Raw genomic sequence first — 17,324 nt, 5'->3', positions numbered from 1 at the left:
TATATATATACATACATAAAAAGCAGTGACATTCAATGGTAGGCTGTCATGAAAAAAAGGAATGACGTTTTTGATACATGAATGAACCTTGAAAATATACTAACTGCAATAAATCAGACACAAAAGGACAAATATTGTATGATTCTGCTTTATGAAGTATGTAGAATAGGTAGATTCATAGGGACAGAAAGTAGATTAGAGGTTACCAGGAATTTGGAAGGACAGGAAAGAATGGGAGTTACTGGTTAGTGGGTACAGAGTTTCTGTTTGGGGTGATGAAAGGGTTTTAGAAATAGACAGTGATGATGGTTACATAACATTGTAAAAGGAACAGTGAAAATGGTTAAAATGACAAATTATATATTTTTTTAACACAATAAAATGTCTCCGAAAGAATTTAAATAAAATTATTTAATGAAATGTCAAAAGAGTAGACTAAGTATTATAATGCTTCATCATAGCATTATTTATATTATTTACATTGCTTTATGTTATTTATATTTATATCAATAATATGGTATTATAGTATATAATTTTATATTATTATTACTATTAATCAATAGGGAATAACTTAAATTATGGAAAATCCATACAATATAATACTATACCAACACTAAAATGATTGAGTACAAATATATTGATTGGCTTGGGAAGAAAACACTATAATCTAGTGTATATATGTCTGTATATATAAATATGTAAATATATGTGTGTATACACACACACCACTAGAAAAGATTAAAAATAAAGAATACATTGCTCATTCAATAATAGTTGTCAAAAGAAACAAAAGACGCAGAATAGAATAATAAAATATGTAAATAATAGAAAAAAATGACAAAAGATAAAAATAAAAGTTATAAAAATAAACTCTCAAGTTAGGTAAAAACATAAAATCCAACTTCATGCTGTTTATAAGAAACAACTAAAAGATAGTGACATGTAAAAAGCTTAAAGAAAAACACCAGGGAAAGAAAGCGAACATATAAGAAAGAAAGTGGAGATTATGCTATTAGTAAAAAGAAGAATTTACGGAGAAAAAGTATTAAATAGGAGAGAGTGGATCACTTTATACTGACAAAGGCAACAATTCACAGCAAAGATTAAACTGTTATGAAACTTCAAGTACCAAATCATATTGCATTGAAATATATAAATAAGAAACTCAAGGCTCCAGAAGAAAACATATAATGGAATTACTATGCTAGTGAGAGACTTTAATACATCCTATGCTTTGGCAGATCAGTAAGGCAAAGTATAAACAAGGATATATTAAGATTGAGTTTAACAGATATTTATTAAACTTCGAAACCTATATACAGAGATTTTCCATCTTTTCTAGTCCCCATGAATGACTAATAAAAATTAATCTAGGCAAGGTGCAGTGGCTCACACCTATAATCCCAGCATTTTGGGAAGCTGAGATGGGAGGATCGCTTGAGCCCAGGAGTTCAAGGCTGCAGTGAGCAATGACCACACCACTGTACTCCAGCCTGGGTGATATAGCAAGACCCTGTCTCTAAAAATATAATATAAATAAATAAATAAAAGATTAAAAAATTAATCAATATTATGACCACTAAAATTTCTATGTAGAAATTATAGAACCTTTCTGGAAGACTGTTTTGTAACCCATATCAAAATGTTTAAGAAAACAGGTTGGGTGCAGTGGCTCACACCAGTAATCCCAGTACTTTGGGAGGCTGAGGTGGGTGGATCACTTGAGGTCAGGACTTCAAGAACAACTTGGCCAACATGGTGAAACCCCGTCTCTATTAAAAATATAAAAATTAGCCAGGCGTGGTGGTGTGCACCTGTAGTGCCAGCTACACAGGCAGCTGAGGCAGGAGAATCGCTTGAACCTGGGAGGCAGAGGTTGCAGTGAGCCAAGATTGCACCACTGCACTCTAGCCTGGGCTACAGAACGAGACTCCATCTCAAAAAAAAAAAAAAAAAAAGGCTTAAGAAAATGCATTTAGTCCAGTAATTCCTATTTTATGAAAATTTATCCAGAATAAATCATTAAGAAAATATACAAAAATGTAACTACAATTTGCTTATTGAAGCAGTGTTTATAATAGTGAAAAATTGAAACAACATAAATATCCAACAATAGGGAGAGGGAGGATGTGATTAAATAAATTATTTTACCTGCATACAATTAATTAATTCTGTAACCATTAAATAATGTTGTAGAATAATATTTAACAAAATAGGGGTCTGGCACAGTGGCTCACGCCTGTAATCCCAGCACTTTGGGAGGCCGAGGTGGGCGGATCACGAGGTCAGGAGATTGAGACCATCCTGGCTAACATGGTGAAACCCCGTCTCTACTAAAAATACAAAAATAAAAGCTGGGCATGGTGGCGGGCGCCTGTAGTCCCAGCTACTCTGGAGACTGAGGTAGGAGAATGGCGTGAACCCGGGAGGCGGAACTTGCAGTGAGCTGAGATCACGCCACTGCACTCCAGCCTGGGCAACAGAACGAGACTCCATCTCAAAAAAAAAAAAAAAAATTAACAAAATAGGGAAATAGGCTATATTGTTAAGTGAAAAAGCGGAACACAGAATACTACTGTTGTATCACATTGGGTATCTAGATATATAGAAAAAAGACTGGAAGGACATTCATACATCAAAATGATAAGAATAGTAGTCTCTAGATGATGGAATAATGGTTGATTTTTGTGTTCTTTTTTGTCTTTATTTTCTACACTGAATGAGTATTACCTTTGTAATAAGAAATAACAAAAAAAAAATTTAAAGCTAAGAAAAATCCAGCCAAGCTTGAAAAAGTTGGCTTAGATGACTTTGAACTGTGTGTTTTGTTTCAAAATCTATTTATCTAACTTTGCTTCCCTATCCAACAGGGTGACACATCCGGAGACTACAGGAAAGTACTGCTTGTTCTCTGTGGAGGAGATGATTAAAATAAAAATCCCAGAAGGACAGGAGGATTCTCCACACTTTGAATTTTTTTAACTTCATTTTTCTACACTGCTATTATCATTATCTCAGAATGCTTATTTCCAATTAAAACGCCTACAGCTGCCTCCTAGGATATAGACTGTCTGTATTATTATTCGCCTATAATTAGTCATTATGATGCTTTAAAGCTGTACTTGCATTTCAAAGCTTATAAGACATAAATGGAGATTTAAAAATAGAAATAAAAATGTATTCCATGTTTTTAAAAGATTACTTTATACTTTGTGTTTCACAGACATTGAATATATTAAATTATTCCATATTTTCTTTTCAGTGAAAAATTTTTTAAATGGAAAACTGTTCTAAAATCACTTTTTCCCCTAATCTAATTTTTAGAGTAGCTAGTATTTTCTTCATTTGAAATTGTAAGCATCTGGTTAGTAAGAACGCCCATCCAGTTTTCTATATTTCATAGTCAAAGCCTTGAAAGCATCTACAAATCTCTTTTTTTAGGTTTTGTCCATAGCATTAGTTGATCCTTACTAAGTTTTTCATGGGAGACTTCCTTCATCACATCTTATGTTGAAATCACTTTCTGTAGTCAAAGTATACCAAAACCAATTTATCTGAACAAACTAAATTCTGAAGTATGCTTATACAAACCATATATATCTGGTTACCAAACATAAATGCCGAACATTCCATATTATTATAGTCTTAATGTCTTAATCCAGCTTGCAAGTCAATGGAGAAAACAAATAAGCTTCAAACTAGGTATTCTGGGAATTATGTAATGTTCTGAATTTAGTTTGATATAAAGAAAACTTTTTTGTGCTAAAAATACTTTTTAAAATCTTTTTCAATTTTGTTGATTGTAGTAATTTCTGTTTGCACTGTGCCTTTCAACTCTAGAAACATTCTGAAGATGTACTTGGATTTAATTAAAAAGTTCACTTTGTATGAACGTGGAAAAATAATTTTAATTTTAAAATGGTGTCTTTAGGCTGGGGGCAGTGGCTCACGCCAGTAATCCCAGCACTTCGGGAGGCCAAGGTGGGTGGATTACCTGAGGTCAGGAGTTCAAGACCAGCCTGGCCAACATGGAGAAACCGCATCTCTACTAAAAATACAAAAATTAGCCGGCTGTGGTGGCAGGTGCCTGTAATCCCAGCCACTCAGGAGGCTGAGTCAGGGAGAATTGCTTGAACCCAGGAGGCAGGAGGCGAAGGTTGCAGTGAGCCGAGATCATGGCAGCCTGGGTGACAGAGCGAGAAACCAAATCTTAAAGGGATGGGGAGGGGAGTGTTTTTAAAATGAGGTATAGTCTTTCTCTGATCCACTTTTCACCTTCTGAGGTTTTTTCATCCTGACCCCTGAAAGGAGCTATTTTTGAAGGACTTGTGTTACTCAGTTTCTATAGGAATTAAAATATAAGAAAAAAAATCACATATTTAGTCTTATGTGTGCCTACTGGCTAATGTTCACATATGCCAAACACTACTCAGTATCATAAAATAATATATGAACTTATTCTCTGGAAATGAGTGATGCTGTCTGCTCTAAGTAGACCATTTATATAAAATATCATAAATGTATAAAAGACATTAATATTCTTATAGTAAGAATACTTGCCTTCTTTGTTCATTTTATAACATCCGTTGTATTTTGTTGGGTGGAATAATAAGAATTTTTTAGTTTTGTGTTGTTTGTTATAAAAGCTACAGCTACTGGTAGAAGCTACTTATGTGAATATTTAGTCACTCCAGTTACTTACAGGAAATAATACTGCCATTTCAATGCCTTCCCAGAAGACCACAGAATCTCCAAATCAGCTTTATTTTGTCTTTGGAAGCATGGTGAATTTTTTGGTAGAATTTTATGTTTAAATGATACATAGGTTGGCCAAAATTTTAAAACAAATAGCATTTATTCACCAGAAGATTTCTAGAAGGTAGGATAAAGTCACCCTGGAGGAAATTTTGTCATATTGAATTAGCATGACTTTGAGATATAATTATGAAGTAACTGTTTTTCCCTCCCACTGTCCACTGACATTCAGCGGGCCTAGTTCTTTTAGATGTAGATTCAGATAGAGAATAGAGTCATAACTTTTCTGTTCACTCTTAGGTTTTAAAGTCCTACTGTGTAGTCCCTTAAGGTCATAAAACAGTGTCATTTTAGTAAGTAATACATCCAGTCAAAATTCCAAGCTTGATTTATACTTGAGGCTTCTTCCCTCACTTACTTCTGGCCTACTGCCAGTAGGAAGCTGGTTTCTGGGGAAAGGGTGACCATGGGTTTCTCTTCTTTTTCCACCTAGGTTTCCTTCCACGTTCTTCCCCTGCCCCAACCTACCATGTCTGGGCTGTAGCAGAGCAGAGAGTTAAGGGGAGCAGGAAAGTTGTTACCTGACTGTCATTGCTGTAGTGGTAGAGGATCAGCCCTGCATGACTCTGACAGACTGAAGTTGATTCTTGTGGGCATTCTTGTGGGTTCCTTTGTCGGCCTCATCATGCTACTCACCTGCGGTTCCTTTGGCAAGGCAAATGTGTACTCCTTTTTCAGCCTCTAGGAATTTGGTGACTCTTTGAGGTTCTCAGTGCTGAAGTTCATTGCTTTCCTCCCAGACCTGTTGGGCAGGACCCAAGATGATCCCATCCCAGCTATCTCATGGTGGTCCACATCTGCTCCATGGGAAACACCTGCACGTTCTTTGTGCTGGCAAATTCTGTGTATGCAAGCTGATCCCTCTGCAGCCATCATTCTCTGCCTCCCACCTCCACCCCAAGCTGCCTCGGCTAGCCTCTCTCAGTTCAGATTTCTCATACATGAATCAGACATTAGTCCACTGGGGCCCTACGTATACTGCCGATGGGAGTCTAAATTGGTACATTGATGCAATCAACCCAGAGAGCAATTTAGTAATAGCTAACAAAGTTGCAAATTTCCCAGCAAATTCACTTCTGGGAATCGGCTTGGCGAATCCATTGCACATGATGTTCATTGCTGCTCTGTAAGGCCGTTAAAGTAGAAATAACCTCTCACGGCCGGGCGCGGTGGCTCACGCCTGTAATCCCAGCGCTTTGGGAGGCCGAGGCGGGCGGATCACAAGGTCAGGAGATCGAGACCACGGTGAAACCCCGTCTCTACTAAAAATACAAAAAATTAGCCGGGCGCGGTGGCGGGCGCCTGTAGTCCCAGCTACTCGGGAGGCTGAGGCAGGAGAATGGCGTGAACCCGGGAGGCGGAGCTTGCAGTGAGCCGAGATCGCGCCACTGCACTCCAGCCTGGGCGACAGAGCGAGACTCCGTCTCAAAAAAAAAAAAAAAAAAAGAAATAACCTCTTACTAAGGAATGTAAAAACAAATATGGTTCAGTCATTCAATGAGCAGTGAAAATTATCTAGCAATTGACCAAATGGACAAATCTCGAGAGTATAATTTTGAGAGGAGAAAGGTGCACAGTGAGAGGTACAGCTATGATTCCATGATATGTCTAAACATGCAAAAGAAAATATGGGTACGCATATAAGGACATACATGGACATAATAATATACAACATTCTCAGCACAGTGATTGCCACTGGGGAGGGAGACAGAATGAGATGGAGGAGGTACACAGGGGCTTCTGCCTATCTGTATTGTTCTATTTAAAAAGAATGAATCATTGATTACACCTCAATAAAGCGGAGAGGAAAAAAAGAATGAAACCAAGTATGATAAAATTTCAAGCTAGTGGTGGGTCCACAGGAGAAATATTTTTATTATTTTACTTAAAAAGTAACAGAAGGGAGTCAGGGAGTGAACGCTCGCTGTCCGGAGTCCATCACAAGAGCAGCTCCTCCAGGCAGACACTTGTCAATTTTGCTAGGGCCTCCTGAAGGCACTTTTTTGAGTACGGACAGTCATGGTGCCAGACCCTATTCGGACATCCCACTGGCACTTGATAGGAAAGAAAAGGAGTGCCGGGAACGTTCCCATAACTTAACGGGTTCCTTTCACGTCTACAGCAGGGTAGGGCTACAGTTAAGGAAGCCCAGGAATCCAGCATAGCGCCTCATCCTAGGGCCCCTCTCACAGGAGGCCACGCCCAACAAAGCAGAGCGCGGCCCCAGCAAGCGCCGAGCTCCCGCAAGGAGACCAAATAGCTTCGGGGTTTTGCCACTTGCTTAGCACAGGCCCATAAGCACCGGGGGCTCAAGGCACCTTTGTAGAAAGAATGCGCGACTGAAGTTCCAAGTCTTGCCACTACAAAGGCGTGTGTGAACTACGGCTTAACACTGCGTCTACGCCTAAGTTCACGTTAGTTGGAAGCCAGGCCCACCGCAGGCCCGAAAACACCCGCCCGTACGAGCACGCCGCGTTGTGCGCAGGCTCCACCTGCCACGCACGCACGCCTGCCTTGCCCCGCCCCTTCCGGAGGCTCGCCACACGCATGCGCCCGCCGGCGCGCGCTTTGTTACGAAAGCGAGGGGGCGAGGTTCTGCGGTGCTAGCGCGCGGAGCGACCAGAAGCTGCGGGCGGGGCGGAGGATGGAGGCTGTAGCGTCCGCTGCAACGGTTGGGGCTGCGCGTGAGAAGGTGGCGGTGTAGGCATCTGCGCTCGGGGAAGGCTGGCGGCGGCGGCCGGGCCATGGCGGGAGACCCCCTTCTCTGGGCTCCCTGAAGTCTCGGGGAGCCGTGACCCATGGGATCGTTGAGCAGCCGGGTGCTGCGCCAGCCTAGACGAGCCCTTGCCCAGCAGGCGCAGGGTGCCAGGGCGGGGGGCTCGGCCCGGAGGCCGGACACTGGAGACGATGCGGCGGGCCACGGCTTCTGTTACTGTCCGGGCAGCCACAAGCGCAAGCGGAGCAGCGGGGCCTTCTGCTACTGTCACCCTGACTCGGAGACGGATGAGGATGAGGAGGAGGGGGACGAGCAGCAGCGGCTCCTCAACACCCCTCGAAGGTACGTGGGGGCACGCACTCGCGCGGACCCGGACCCGCACCTGTTGGGCCTGGGGCCGAGCCGGCGCCCGGTGCGCTTGCGGGGTGCAGCGCTCCCCAGCCTATGAAGAGGGGTCGTGCCCTTGACAAGTGAATGTGGAAGCCGGCCCGATGCCGGGCGGACGGGGGAGCGCCTTGGGAGACGCCTGGTGTTCTGCATTTTTAACCACAGACGCTTCCAGGGTGTTGTTACAGCCCCAAGATGAGGATGAGAAACGCCAAGCCCGAGCTCGCGTCTCGTTAAACCTTAGAGACGCCCGACTGGCTGGCCTTACCAGTCCACCTTTGCCCTCTCAAGTGGGTAGCCGCAGACTAAGTTGTTTTGCATCCGGTTGCTTTAGTACAGACACTAAATGTAATCTCTGAAATGGGCACTCTTACTGTCGCCCACTCAGTGGAGGGGAAATAATTGCACACAGGAGTTCTCGTTAATCGTAAAGGTGAAGTTTATCAATAGTGTACATTTGTTCCTAACCAGGAACAGAGTTTGTGCAAGTTTCTAGCAGTTGATGTCGTTGACCGTGGATGTACTGTATGTAGGGCGGTGCTGCTGCAGCTTGCTTACCTGTTTTTTTTTTTTTTTTTTTTTGATGAGTTGAAAGATGGAATATTGACTTGTGACCTGGAATTGGAATGTAGTTTATGGGTAGAATATATTCTTACACAAACAATTTGGTTTTTCTGCTTTTGTTTTTAAAGGTGATTTGGTAGGGTCACAGATGAAATTTTTTTAATGATTTCTTTTTCTTTTTTTCTTTTTTTTTTTTTTTTTTTGAGACGGAGTCTTGCTCTGTCGCCCAGGCTGGGGTGCAGTGGCCGGATCTCAGCTCACTGCAAGCTCCACCTCCCGGGTTTACGCCATTCTCCTGCCTCAGCCTCCCGAGTAGCTGGGACTACAGGCACCCGCCACCTCGCCTGGCTAGTTTTTTGTATTTTTTAGTAGAGACGGGGTTTCACCGTGTTAGCCAGGATGGTCTCGATCTCCTGACCTCGGGATCCGCCCATCTCGGCCTCCTAAAGTGCTGGGATTACAGGCTTGAGCCACCGTGCCCGGCCTCTTTTTCTTTTTTTATTTTTCAGACAGAGCCTTGCTCTGTCACCCAGGCCGGAGTGCAGTGGTGCGATCTCAACTCACTGCAACCTCCACTTCCTGGTTCAAGCGATTCTTGTGCCTCAGCCTCCCGAGTAGCTGGGACTACAGACACGCACCACCATGCCTGGCTAATGTTTTCTATTTTTAGTAGAGACAGGTTTCATCATGTTGGCCAAGCTTGTCTCAAACTCCCAACCTCAGGTGATCTGCTGGCCTCATCCTCCCAAAGTGCTGGAATTATAGGCGTGAGCCACTGCGCACCCAGCGTAAAATTAAACTTTATGAGCAGATTCAAAAAGGTTTTGCTATACAAGTGTTGCATATTGTAAAAAAGGAATCATAGATTAAAAACTCAATAGTTTGGTTTATAAAACCTTTTGTACCTTTTTTTATGAATATTTTTATTTATTTACAAAAATGGACCCCTACTGTGAATACTATTCAGTAACTTTTTTTGTTGTTTATTTGATTTTTGGAGTTTTTTTCTAAAGAGACAGGGGTCTCACTATATTGCCCAGGGTGGTCTCAAACACCTGGGCTGAAGCGACCCTCCCACCTCAGCCTCCCAAAGTGCTCAGATTACAGGTGTGAGCCACCATGCCTGACCCTGTAACCTTTTTGAAGAGTCAGTGTAGCATAGTTTTTTTTTTTTGGAAAATTTTTTTTCTTTTTTGAGACAGGGTCTCGCTCTGTCGCCCAGGCTGGAATGCAGTGGTGGGATCATGGCTCACTCCACCTCGACCTCACAGACTCAGGCGATTCTCCCACCTCAGCCTTCTGTGTAGCTGAGACCACAGGCATGCACCACCACACCCAGCTAATTTTTTTATTTGTAGAAACAAGGTCTCACTCTGTTGCCCACCCAGGCTGGCCTTGAACTCCTGGGTTCAAGTGATCCTCTTGCCTTGACCTCCCAAAGTGTTGGGATTACAGGTGTGAGCCACCGTTGCCAACCTGTGGCATAGTTTTAAGAGTTCAAATTCTGAGTTCTTGGCCAGGCGCAGTGGCTCATGCCTATAATCCCAGCACTTTGGGAGACTGAGGCAAACAGATCACCTGAGGTCAGGAGTTCAAAACCAGCCTGGCCAACATGGCGAAACTCTGTCTCTACTAAAAATATAAAAATTAACCAGGCGTGGTGGCGGGCGCCTGTAATCCCAGCTACTTGGTACGCTGAGGCAGAAGAATGGCTTGAACCTGGGAGGCGAGGTTGCAGTGAGCCGAGGTGGCACAACTGCACTCCAGTCTGGGTGACAAAGTGAGACTCCATCTCAAAAAAAAAAAAAAAAAAATCTGACTTCTTGTCTGTATTCTGCACTTAATAGCCTTATTTTCCTTATATGTAAATTGGAGATATAAATACCTGCCTTTTAGGCTTTGACAAATATGAGAACAAACAAATGCACAATGTCTAGCATGTAAGCATGCAGTAAATATGTCTCCTTGATGAATTGGCCCCTTTATCACAACAAAATGTTCATCCTTCTTTATCCCTAGTAATTTAGCCACTACCACATACATGTATTTATTTATTTATTTATATTTAGTGGGTACAGGTGCAGGTTTCTTACATGCATATAACGAGTAGTGGTGAAGTCTGGGATTGTAGTGTATCCATCAGCCACTTTCTTTTGATAAATATCTGAATATCTCATTTTCTCTCCTTTCACTTTTTACCTGTGTATATTTAAAATATATATCATGTAAACAGCATATAGTTGAGTCTTGCTTCTTTTATCCAACAGGACAATCTAACCTTTCAATTAGTAGTTAGACCACTTATATTTAATGTAATTCTTGAAATATACGTCACAGTGCATTTGAAGGAGAGAAATCACACAGCAATTTGAATACAGGAAATTTAATATAAACATTATTAACAAGGCACAGAGAATTAACTACTGAGGACAAAATGCTAAGGTAAAGAGATCTCTAGAAAATACATGGAGTAGTCAGTACTTCTAAGGCTGAGGCAGAATAGCCACAGAAGGAACAAATTTGGAAAATAGGTGCCCCCAACCCTTTACCAAGCTAAGATTCAGATGATGTTGAAGGAGGTGTGGCTGTAGCCCACTGGATGGTGGAAAAGTTTGCTCAGGTGTGGTAGGCTGAGGCTGGCAAGCAGGACACTGCCTACTAGGATGCCAACAAAATTATTTGGAAGCCTTTTGGCCCAGAAGGCCAAAGATATTAACTATCTAGACCTTTACAGAAAAAGTGTACCAACTCCTAGACTACATAAGTAGACTGGAATGGAAAGTTTTTAAAGCAAACCTTTATCAGAAAATGCATATCAGAGTTTAGTGTGTGTATATTACTAGAAGATGCTTGGATTATTCAGCCCAGTACGGATGCAGGGTATAAGAAAACACTAAGATGGGCCAGGCGCGGTGGCTCACGCCTGTAATCCCAGCACTTTGGGAAACCAAGGCAAGCAGATCACTTTAGGCCAGGAGTTTGAGACCAGCCTGACCAACACAGTGAAACCCCGCCTCTACCAAAAAATACAAAAATTAGCCAGCCATGGTGGTGCGCACCTGTATTCCTAGCTACTTGGGAGGCTGAGGCAGGAGAATTACCTGAACTCAGAAGGCAGAGGTTGTAGTGAGCCAAGATTGTGCCACTGCGCTCCAGCCTGGGCAACAGAGTGAGACCCTGTCTCAAAAACTAAATAAATAAAAATTTAAAAGAGAAAGCATTAAGATGTTGAATTTTGTGTGTTGGCCCTAGTATATTCTTCCTGAGGTTGTCTGGTGTGCCCTCCCACATCAACAGACCACCTTATGAGAAGTTTTAGCTGTTAGGCCCAACTTCCACCTCATACCTTTGTCAACTGCATGTTTTACTTTTACATTTACAAGACTGTTAAAACCCACACTGTTCTACAACCAGATCTTGAGTGTTTTGTCCACAGCTTGTCTCTAAAAAATTGAAACAACATTTACATAGTTATAACTATGTAAATATTGTTTCTGAAGAGTTAAGTAGTGTGCTAGGATTATAAATCATACTTGATGGGTCCAATGTCACAACTCCTTGTCTGTTCAAAGGGAGAAATTTTTCTAACCTCACAGTCATATGGAATCTTTTCTTTTTTTTTTTTTTTTTTTTTTTTTTTGAGACGGAGTCTCACGCTGTTGCCCAGGCTGGAGTGCAGTGGCGCGATCTCGGCTCACTGCAAGCTCCGCCTCCCGGGTTCCCGCCATTCTCCTGCCTCAGCCTCCTGAGTAGCTGGGACTACAGGCGCCCGCCACCGCGCCCGGCTAATTTTTTGTATTTTTAGTAGAGACGGGGTTTCACTGTGATCTCGATCTCCTGACCTTGTGATCCGCCCGCCTCGGCCTCCCAAAGTGCTGGGATTACAGGCTTGAGCCACCGCGCCCGGCCTGTAATCTTTTCTTATATTCCATCAAGTGCTTAAAGTCAGGCCCTGCTTTTGTTTGTATCTTATTTGGACAGCGCCTTCTTTTGTATTGCTTTTTTATTGTCCTAGAGTGTATAATGGCCTTTCCCCCACCCTTGACAAAGTAACAATATTCCTTCATCATGGCTTCAGATTTTTCTGAAAAAACACAGAAAAGTCTTTTGAAACACACTTTCATGGAATCCTTCTCTAAAACCTAGACCTCTCCCATCCTCCTGTTCCAATCTGGATTTGTCTGCTCTTATGCTGGGACTTCCTTTCACCCCATCTCTAGGATTGAATCCACTATTTTGTGTAGCCTGCATTTCTTTCTCACTCATTTTAGGAACTATTTAATACATCTCAAGTATTTTTCCAAGAAAGGGTGCAAAAAGGGGTAATTTGTGCATATCTAAATATAAATTTAGTCTCTTTTACTTTATTCATCCTCTGTCTGAGTATGGAAATCTAAAATAACTTTCTTCATATCTTTGATGATACTGCTTCATTGTCTTCAGGCCTACAGTCTTGATGAAAAATTTGATCCTGGTGTAATTCTCTTTTCAGGTGACCATTTTTGCTCTCTGGAACTTGTGGAAATTTTTCTTTGGTATTTTGGGATTTAACTAGAATGTGCTTAAGTATGGGTCTTTTAATGGCCTTCGTACTTGTTCCTTATAATCTGAAGACTCATATACTACCTTAGTTTTGGGAAATTTTTTCCCATTAATTTCTTCCGTAATTTCCTTTCTCTTGTCTTTATTTTCTCTTTCTGGGATGCCTCTTAACTGGATTCTGGATTTCTTGGATTATGCATCTGTCTCTTCTTTTTTCTTTTCTTCGTCTTTTTGCTTTATGTTCTGGGAAATCTCCTTTAACTTTTTCATTACTATCATTAGGTTGTTTGGCCCTAACTATGAGATATTTCTTTTGGACTAGGAGTGAAAATTACTAAAACATGAAATGTGCTGTGATCCATGAAAGCTTGGGAACCTCTGCTCTACAAAGCATGCCCCACCTATAACCAAGTTAGTAGTCTTCTTACTCAAAGAAGAGGTACATTGGAAATAGATCTATTTACTCAAAATACCATACACCAGTTACTCATTCTTCAATGTAAGTGGACAAGCAAGGAAGGATCACCCAACATGAGGAGGAAAAACAAATCATTCTTTGGTTTGTTTGTTTTTTTAAATGTCAGTAATCATGTCTTTAGTCTCTAAAAGCTCTTTCTTGTTCTGAGTCATCCTTTATCATAGCATCCTACGGGGTGAATATAATAATCTCAGATCTCTAGGTATACTAGTGAGAGGGTTTTTTGTTCCTCTCTTTTCCCTGAATTATATGTTTCCAGGGATGTAGGGAGCCCCTCTCTCTCTCTCTCTCTCTCTCTCTCTCTCTCTGTCTCTCTCTTTGTCTCTCTGTCTCTCATATGCTCTTACTCTTCCTCATGTTGGGTGATCCTTCCTTGCTTGTCCACTTACATTGAAGAATGAGTAACTGGTGTATGGTATTTTGAGTAAATAGATCTATTTCCAATGTACCTCTTCTTTGAGTAAGAAGACTACTAACTTGGTTATAGGTGGGGCATGCTTTGTAGAGCAGAGTTTCCCAAGCTTTCATGGATCACAGCACATTTCATGTTTTAGTAATTTTCACTCCTAGTCCAAAAGAAATAGCTCATAATTAGGGCCAAACAACCTAATGATAGCAGATTGCATGGTATCTGAAAGGTGTTACTGTGTTTCCTTCAAATTTAAAATATTCCACATGCCTCTCTGAGTTGGCTGTGGTGCTCTAAGTTCAGATGGTATCCTGAACTGGTGAATTTCACACAGAGTTTGGGAACCATGACTCAGGGTGAATGGATTGGGAGTGAACAGGCCACAGATTCTTTAAATTTCAGAATGAGGATTGCTTTGTCTGGGCACCAGCAGCTACACTACAGCCTTAGATCTTCCATTAGCTTTGTGCTGTTTCTAGAAAAGCCTTGGAATATTTTTGCCTCAGTATCTGTACTCTCCTTATCTATAATCTGTGTTCATAGAGTGGAGAAGGCACTAATTTCCCCATTTTCTGCCCCTCTTCTTTCTTCTGCCTTTGTTTCCCTGAGACCTCATCCTACTTTTCTCCCAAGGGTTCTAACGGGCAGATAAGCTTAGCCTCCATCCTAGCCCTCCATAATGTATTTTTTGGCTATGGCTTTCACTGTTCTTTTTCATTTGAATTTATTTTCTAACCTTCAGATCTGTGTAAATCTCTCATCAAGTGATGAGTCTACCCTTTACCTTTTCCTGGTGTGGACTTATTCCTTTTTGTACTCTTAATCTTTAATGTAATTTGGGGAGGGATGGGAAGCCAACATGTGTACATTCTGCTATCAGGAACTGGAAACTACATTGTCTCTTGATTTCTTATCATAATCAATGAAGTGGGTACTATTAATGTCCTCTTTTTACAGCTGTGATAACTGAACAGGGGGGCAGCTAGGACTCAAACCCAAGTCTGTTACCACTAAGGCATGTGCTGTTTTTATTGTTGGCTAGGAAGAGGTGTTAAGTACACAGGTGTTAAACTCACCGGTTCAGGATGTCATCTGAAACAATTACTTCATTTTAAAAAAGAGATTGAGGGCCGGGCGCGGTGGCTCAAGCCTGTAATCCCAGTACTTTGGGAGGCTGAGACGGGCGGATCACGAGATCAGGAGATCGAGTCCATCCTGGCTAACACAGTGAAACCCCATCTCTACTAAAAAATACAAAAAAAAAAAAAACTAGCCGGGCGAGGTGGCAGGCGCCTGTAGTCCCAGCTACTCGGGAGGCTGAGGCAGGAGAATGGCGTGAACCCGGGAGGCGGAGCTTGCGGTGAGCTGAGATCTGGCCACTGCACTCCAGCCTGGGCGACAGAGCAAGACTCCGTCTCAAAAAAAAAAAAAAAAAAAAAAAAAAAAAAGAGAGAGATTGAAAGTTTTATGTGCTAGGAAAGCTGTCAGAATTGGTCAGGAATTTGAGATATTGATCAGCCTCTGCCTAGAGCCTTTTCTTGGTTACTGGACCATTTTGAGCAATAATTTTCAAACTTTATTTTTTTAGTCAAGTTCTTCCTTTAAATTAAATCTGTGCAGAAATCCCGTATGTTTACAGATATAATAGGTGATGCTGCTCTGGTTCAAGTTAGATGGGATACTCACAGTTCACTCCTCAGCTCTCCTTGGTGGCCCCTAAGACTTCTCCTTTGAGCAGTTTTTAAAAACCTTTCATCTGAAATAAATAAATAAATAAATTTAAAAAACTAATAAGAAAATAAAATCTTTGATCTAAGGTTGCAAACCATTTGTCCAGCGGGAAGAAAACATTTTAAGTAGTTTAAGAATAGGTTGGTACCAAAGTAAGATTAAATGTAAATCATTTTAAAATTACTTGGGTAAGTGAAATGTTTACTCTTGTTCTCCATTTCCTAGTTGCAGATTATTGCACTATTTGAGTTCCTTCATAGTGCTGGTTTTTAAATAAGGAAATAAGCAAAAAAATCAACATGCTAACTTCTTAATCTATTGAATAGGTAATTAAATTAGTCCAAAATTGCTAAAATGTGTGTAGTGAAAAGTCTGCCTCCCATGCCGCCCCCATTTCTCCACTATCTCTCTCATGCATAGAGGACCCCAGAGATAACCACTATTGTTAATTTCTTATGTACTCTTCTAGACACAAGAAAATTTGAATATATACTCTCCCCCTATCCTTTTACACAATAGGTAAGTTGACTCTATTTAATAGAAATTGAATAAAAGGAGTATTTAGAAATATATGCAAAATCAGTAAAACATTCAATTTATATAAATATGTGACTTTTTCATTTCTTTTAACAGGAAAAAATTAAAGAGTACATCTAAATATATTTATCAAACATTATTTTTGAATGGTGAAAACAGTGACATTAAGATTTGTGCTCTAGGAGAAGAATGGAGCTTACACAAAATATATTTATGTCAAGTAAGTATTTTTTCTATTTGAGTAACAGAGTAATCACTTAAACTCTTAAATCATGTTCTTTCTCATTGCACTTCACAGTAATCTTTTGCATGAACACCATAGTGGTTAAATCCTCTCATTTGGTAAAATGTCTGTAAGAAAAATGGTAAGCATTGTTAGTGAAAACTAAGTTTGGTCTAGAAAGAGATTTTGAGATTTCAGTATCATACGAGCCTAATACTACGTATTTGTCATTACTTCATAAAGTGCTTTTTTCAGTGTCTTCTGTTGATAAAAGGGGAATAGTTGGGGAAAAATATTTAACATTAAAGTTAAGATCGTAATGTGTTTATTTTGCTTATGGTTATTTAAATTGGATAAACTCACCTGAAATGTTGCTTTGTAGTTCACATTGAGTGTGAGTGGAAAGTTCTCCCCTGGAAAATCCAGGTAAAGACAACACCAAAAAGTATATAGACTAAGTCGATTTCTGTACTGAAAATATTACTACTTGCACCCCACTTTAAAAATTCAGAACTTTCATAGCCGGCGTGGTGATGGGCACCTGTAATCCCAGCTACTCAGGAGGCTGAGACAGGAGAATTGCTTCAGCCTGGGAGATGGAGGTTGCAGTGAGCTGAGATCGTGCCACTGCACTCCAGCCTGGGTAACAGAGCGAGACTCTGTCTTAAAAAAAAAAAAAAAAAAAAAAAAATCAGAGTTTTCAAAATAGAATACAATGTTGCTCTAAGGGCCCAAATATTTTATTCCAGATATTGGTCTAGGCACTAGGAATAAAACAACAGTTTTTATCGTTTGGAACTTATATTTTTCCTCTTTACCATTTGAGAATAATTACTGGTAAGACAGTATAGTATAAACTTTTTCAGTAGAAGTATTTGGAAAGGAATTGCCTTCTCTAACATTTTAATCATGTTTTAAAATG

At 40.8% G+C, this 17,324-nt stretch overlaps 2 protein-coding genes across 11 annotated transcripts in view; both read left to right on the top strand.

Moving 5' to 3' along the window:
- ANXA4 (annexin A4) overlaps nt 1–3,886 on the top strand; it is an 80,646-nt gene extending 76,760 nt beyond the window's left edge. Inside the window, exon 13 of the mRNA XM_005575673.5 lies at nt 2,871–3,886. Within this exon, the coding sequence (XP_005575730.2) occupies nt 2,871–2,930 (60 nt within the window). The 3' untranslated portion in view covers nt 2,931–3,886. The remainder of the gene's footprint in view (nt 1–2,870) is intronic.
- Nucleotides 3,887–7,436: 3,550 nt separating this feature from the next.
- The window catches only part of GMCL1 (germ cell-less 1, spermatogenesis associated), a 53,569-nt gene continuing 43,681 nt past the window's right edge, over nt 7,437–17,324 (top strand). For 8 of the 10 annotated variants that reach the window (XR_012422299.1, XR_012422298.1, XR_012422300.1 and 5 more), the window contains exons 1-2: nt 7,437–7,873; nt 16,276–16,399. Coding sequence is in view for 4 of the 10 variants with exons in the window: in XM_074011606.1 (XP_073867707.1) it covers nt 7,614–7,873; nt 16,276–16,399 (384 nt within the window). In the remaining 6 variants the exon portion in view is untranslated. Of the gene's footprint in view, nt 7,874–16,275; nt 16,400–16,784; nt 16,829–17,324 lie in introns of all 10 variants that reach the window. The other 2 variants (XM_074011609.1, XM_074011605.1) reach the window with 1 other exon arrangement.

The sequence above is a fragment of the Macaca fascicularis genome, chromosome 13, assembly GCF_037993035.2.
Source record: "Macaca fascicularis isolate 582-1 chromosome 13, T2T-MFA8v1.1".
In the NCBI taxonomy this organism is placed as follows: domain Eukaryota; kingdom Metazoa; phylum Chordata; class Mammalia; order Primates; family Cercopithecidae; genus Macaca; species Macaca fascicularis.
Note: the sequence above shows the minus strand (reverse complement) of the source record. Positions and strands in the feature narration are given on the sequence as shown.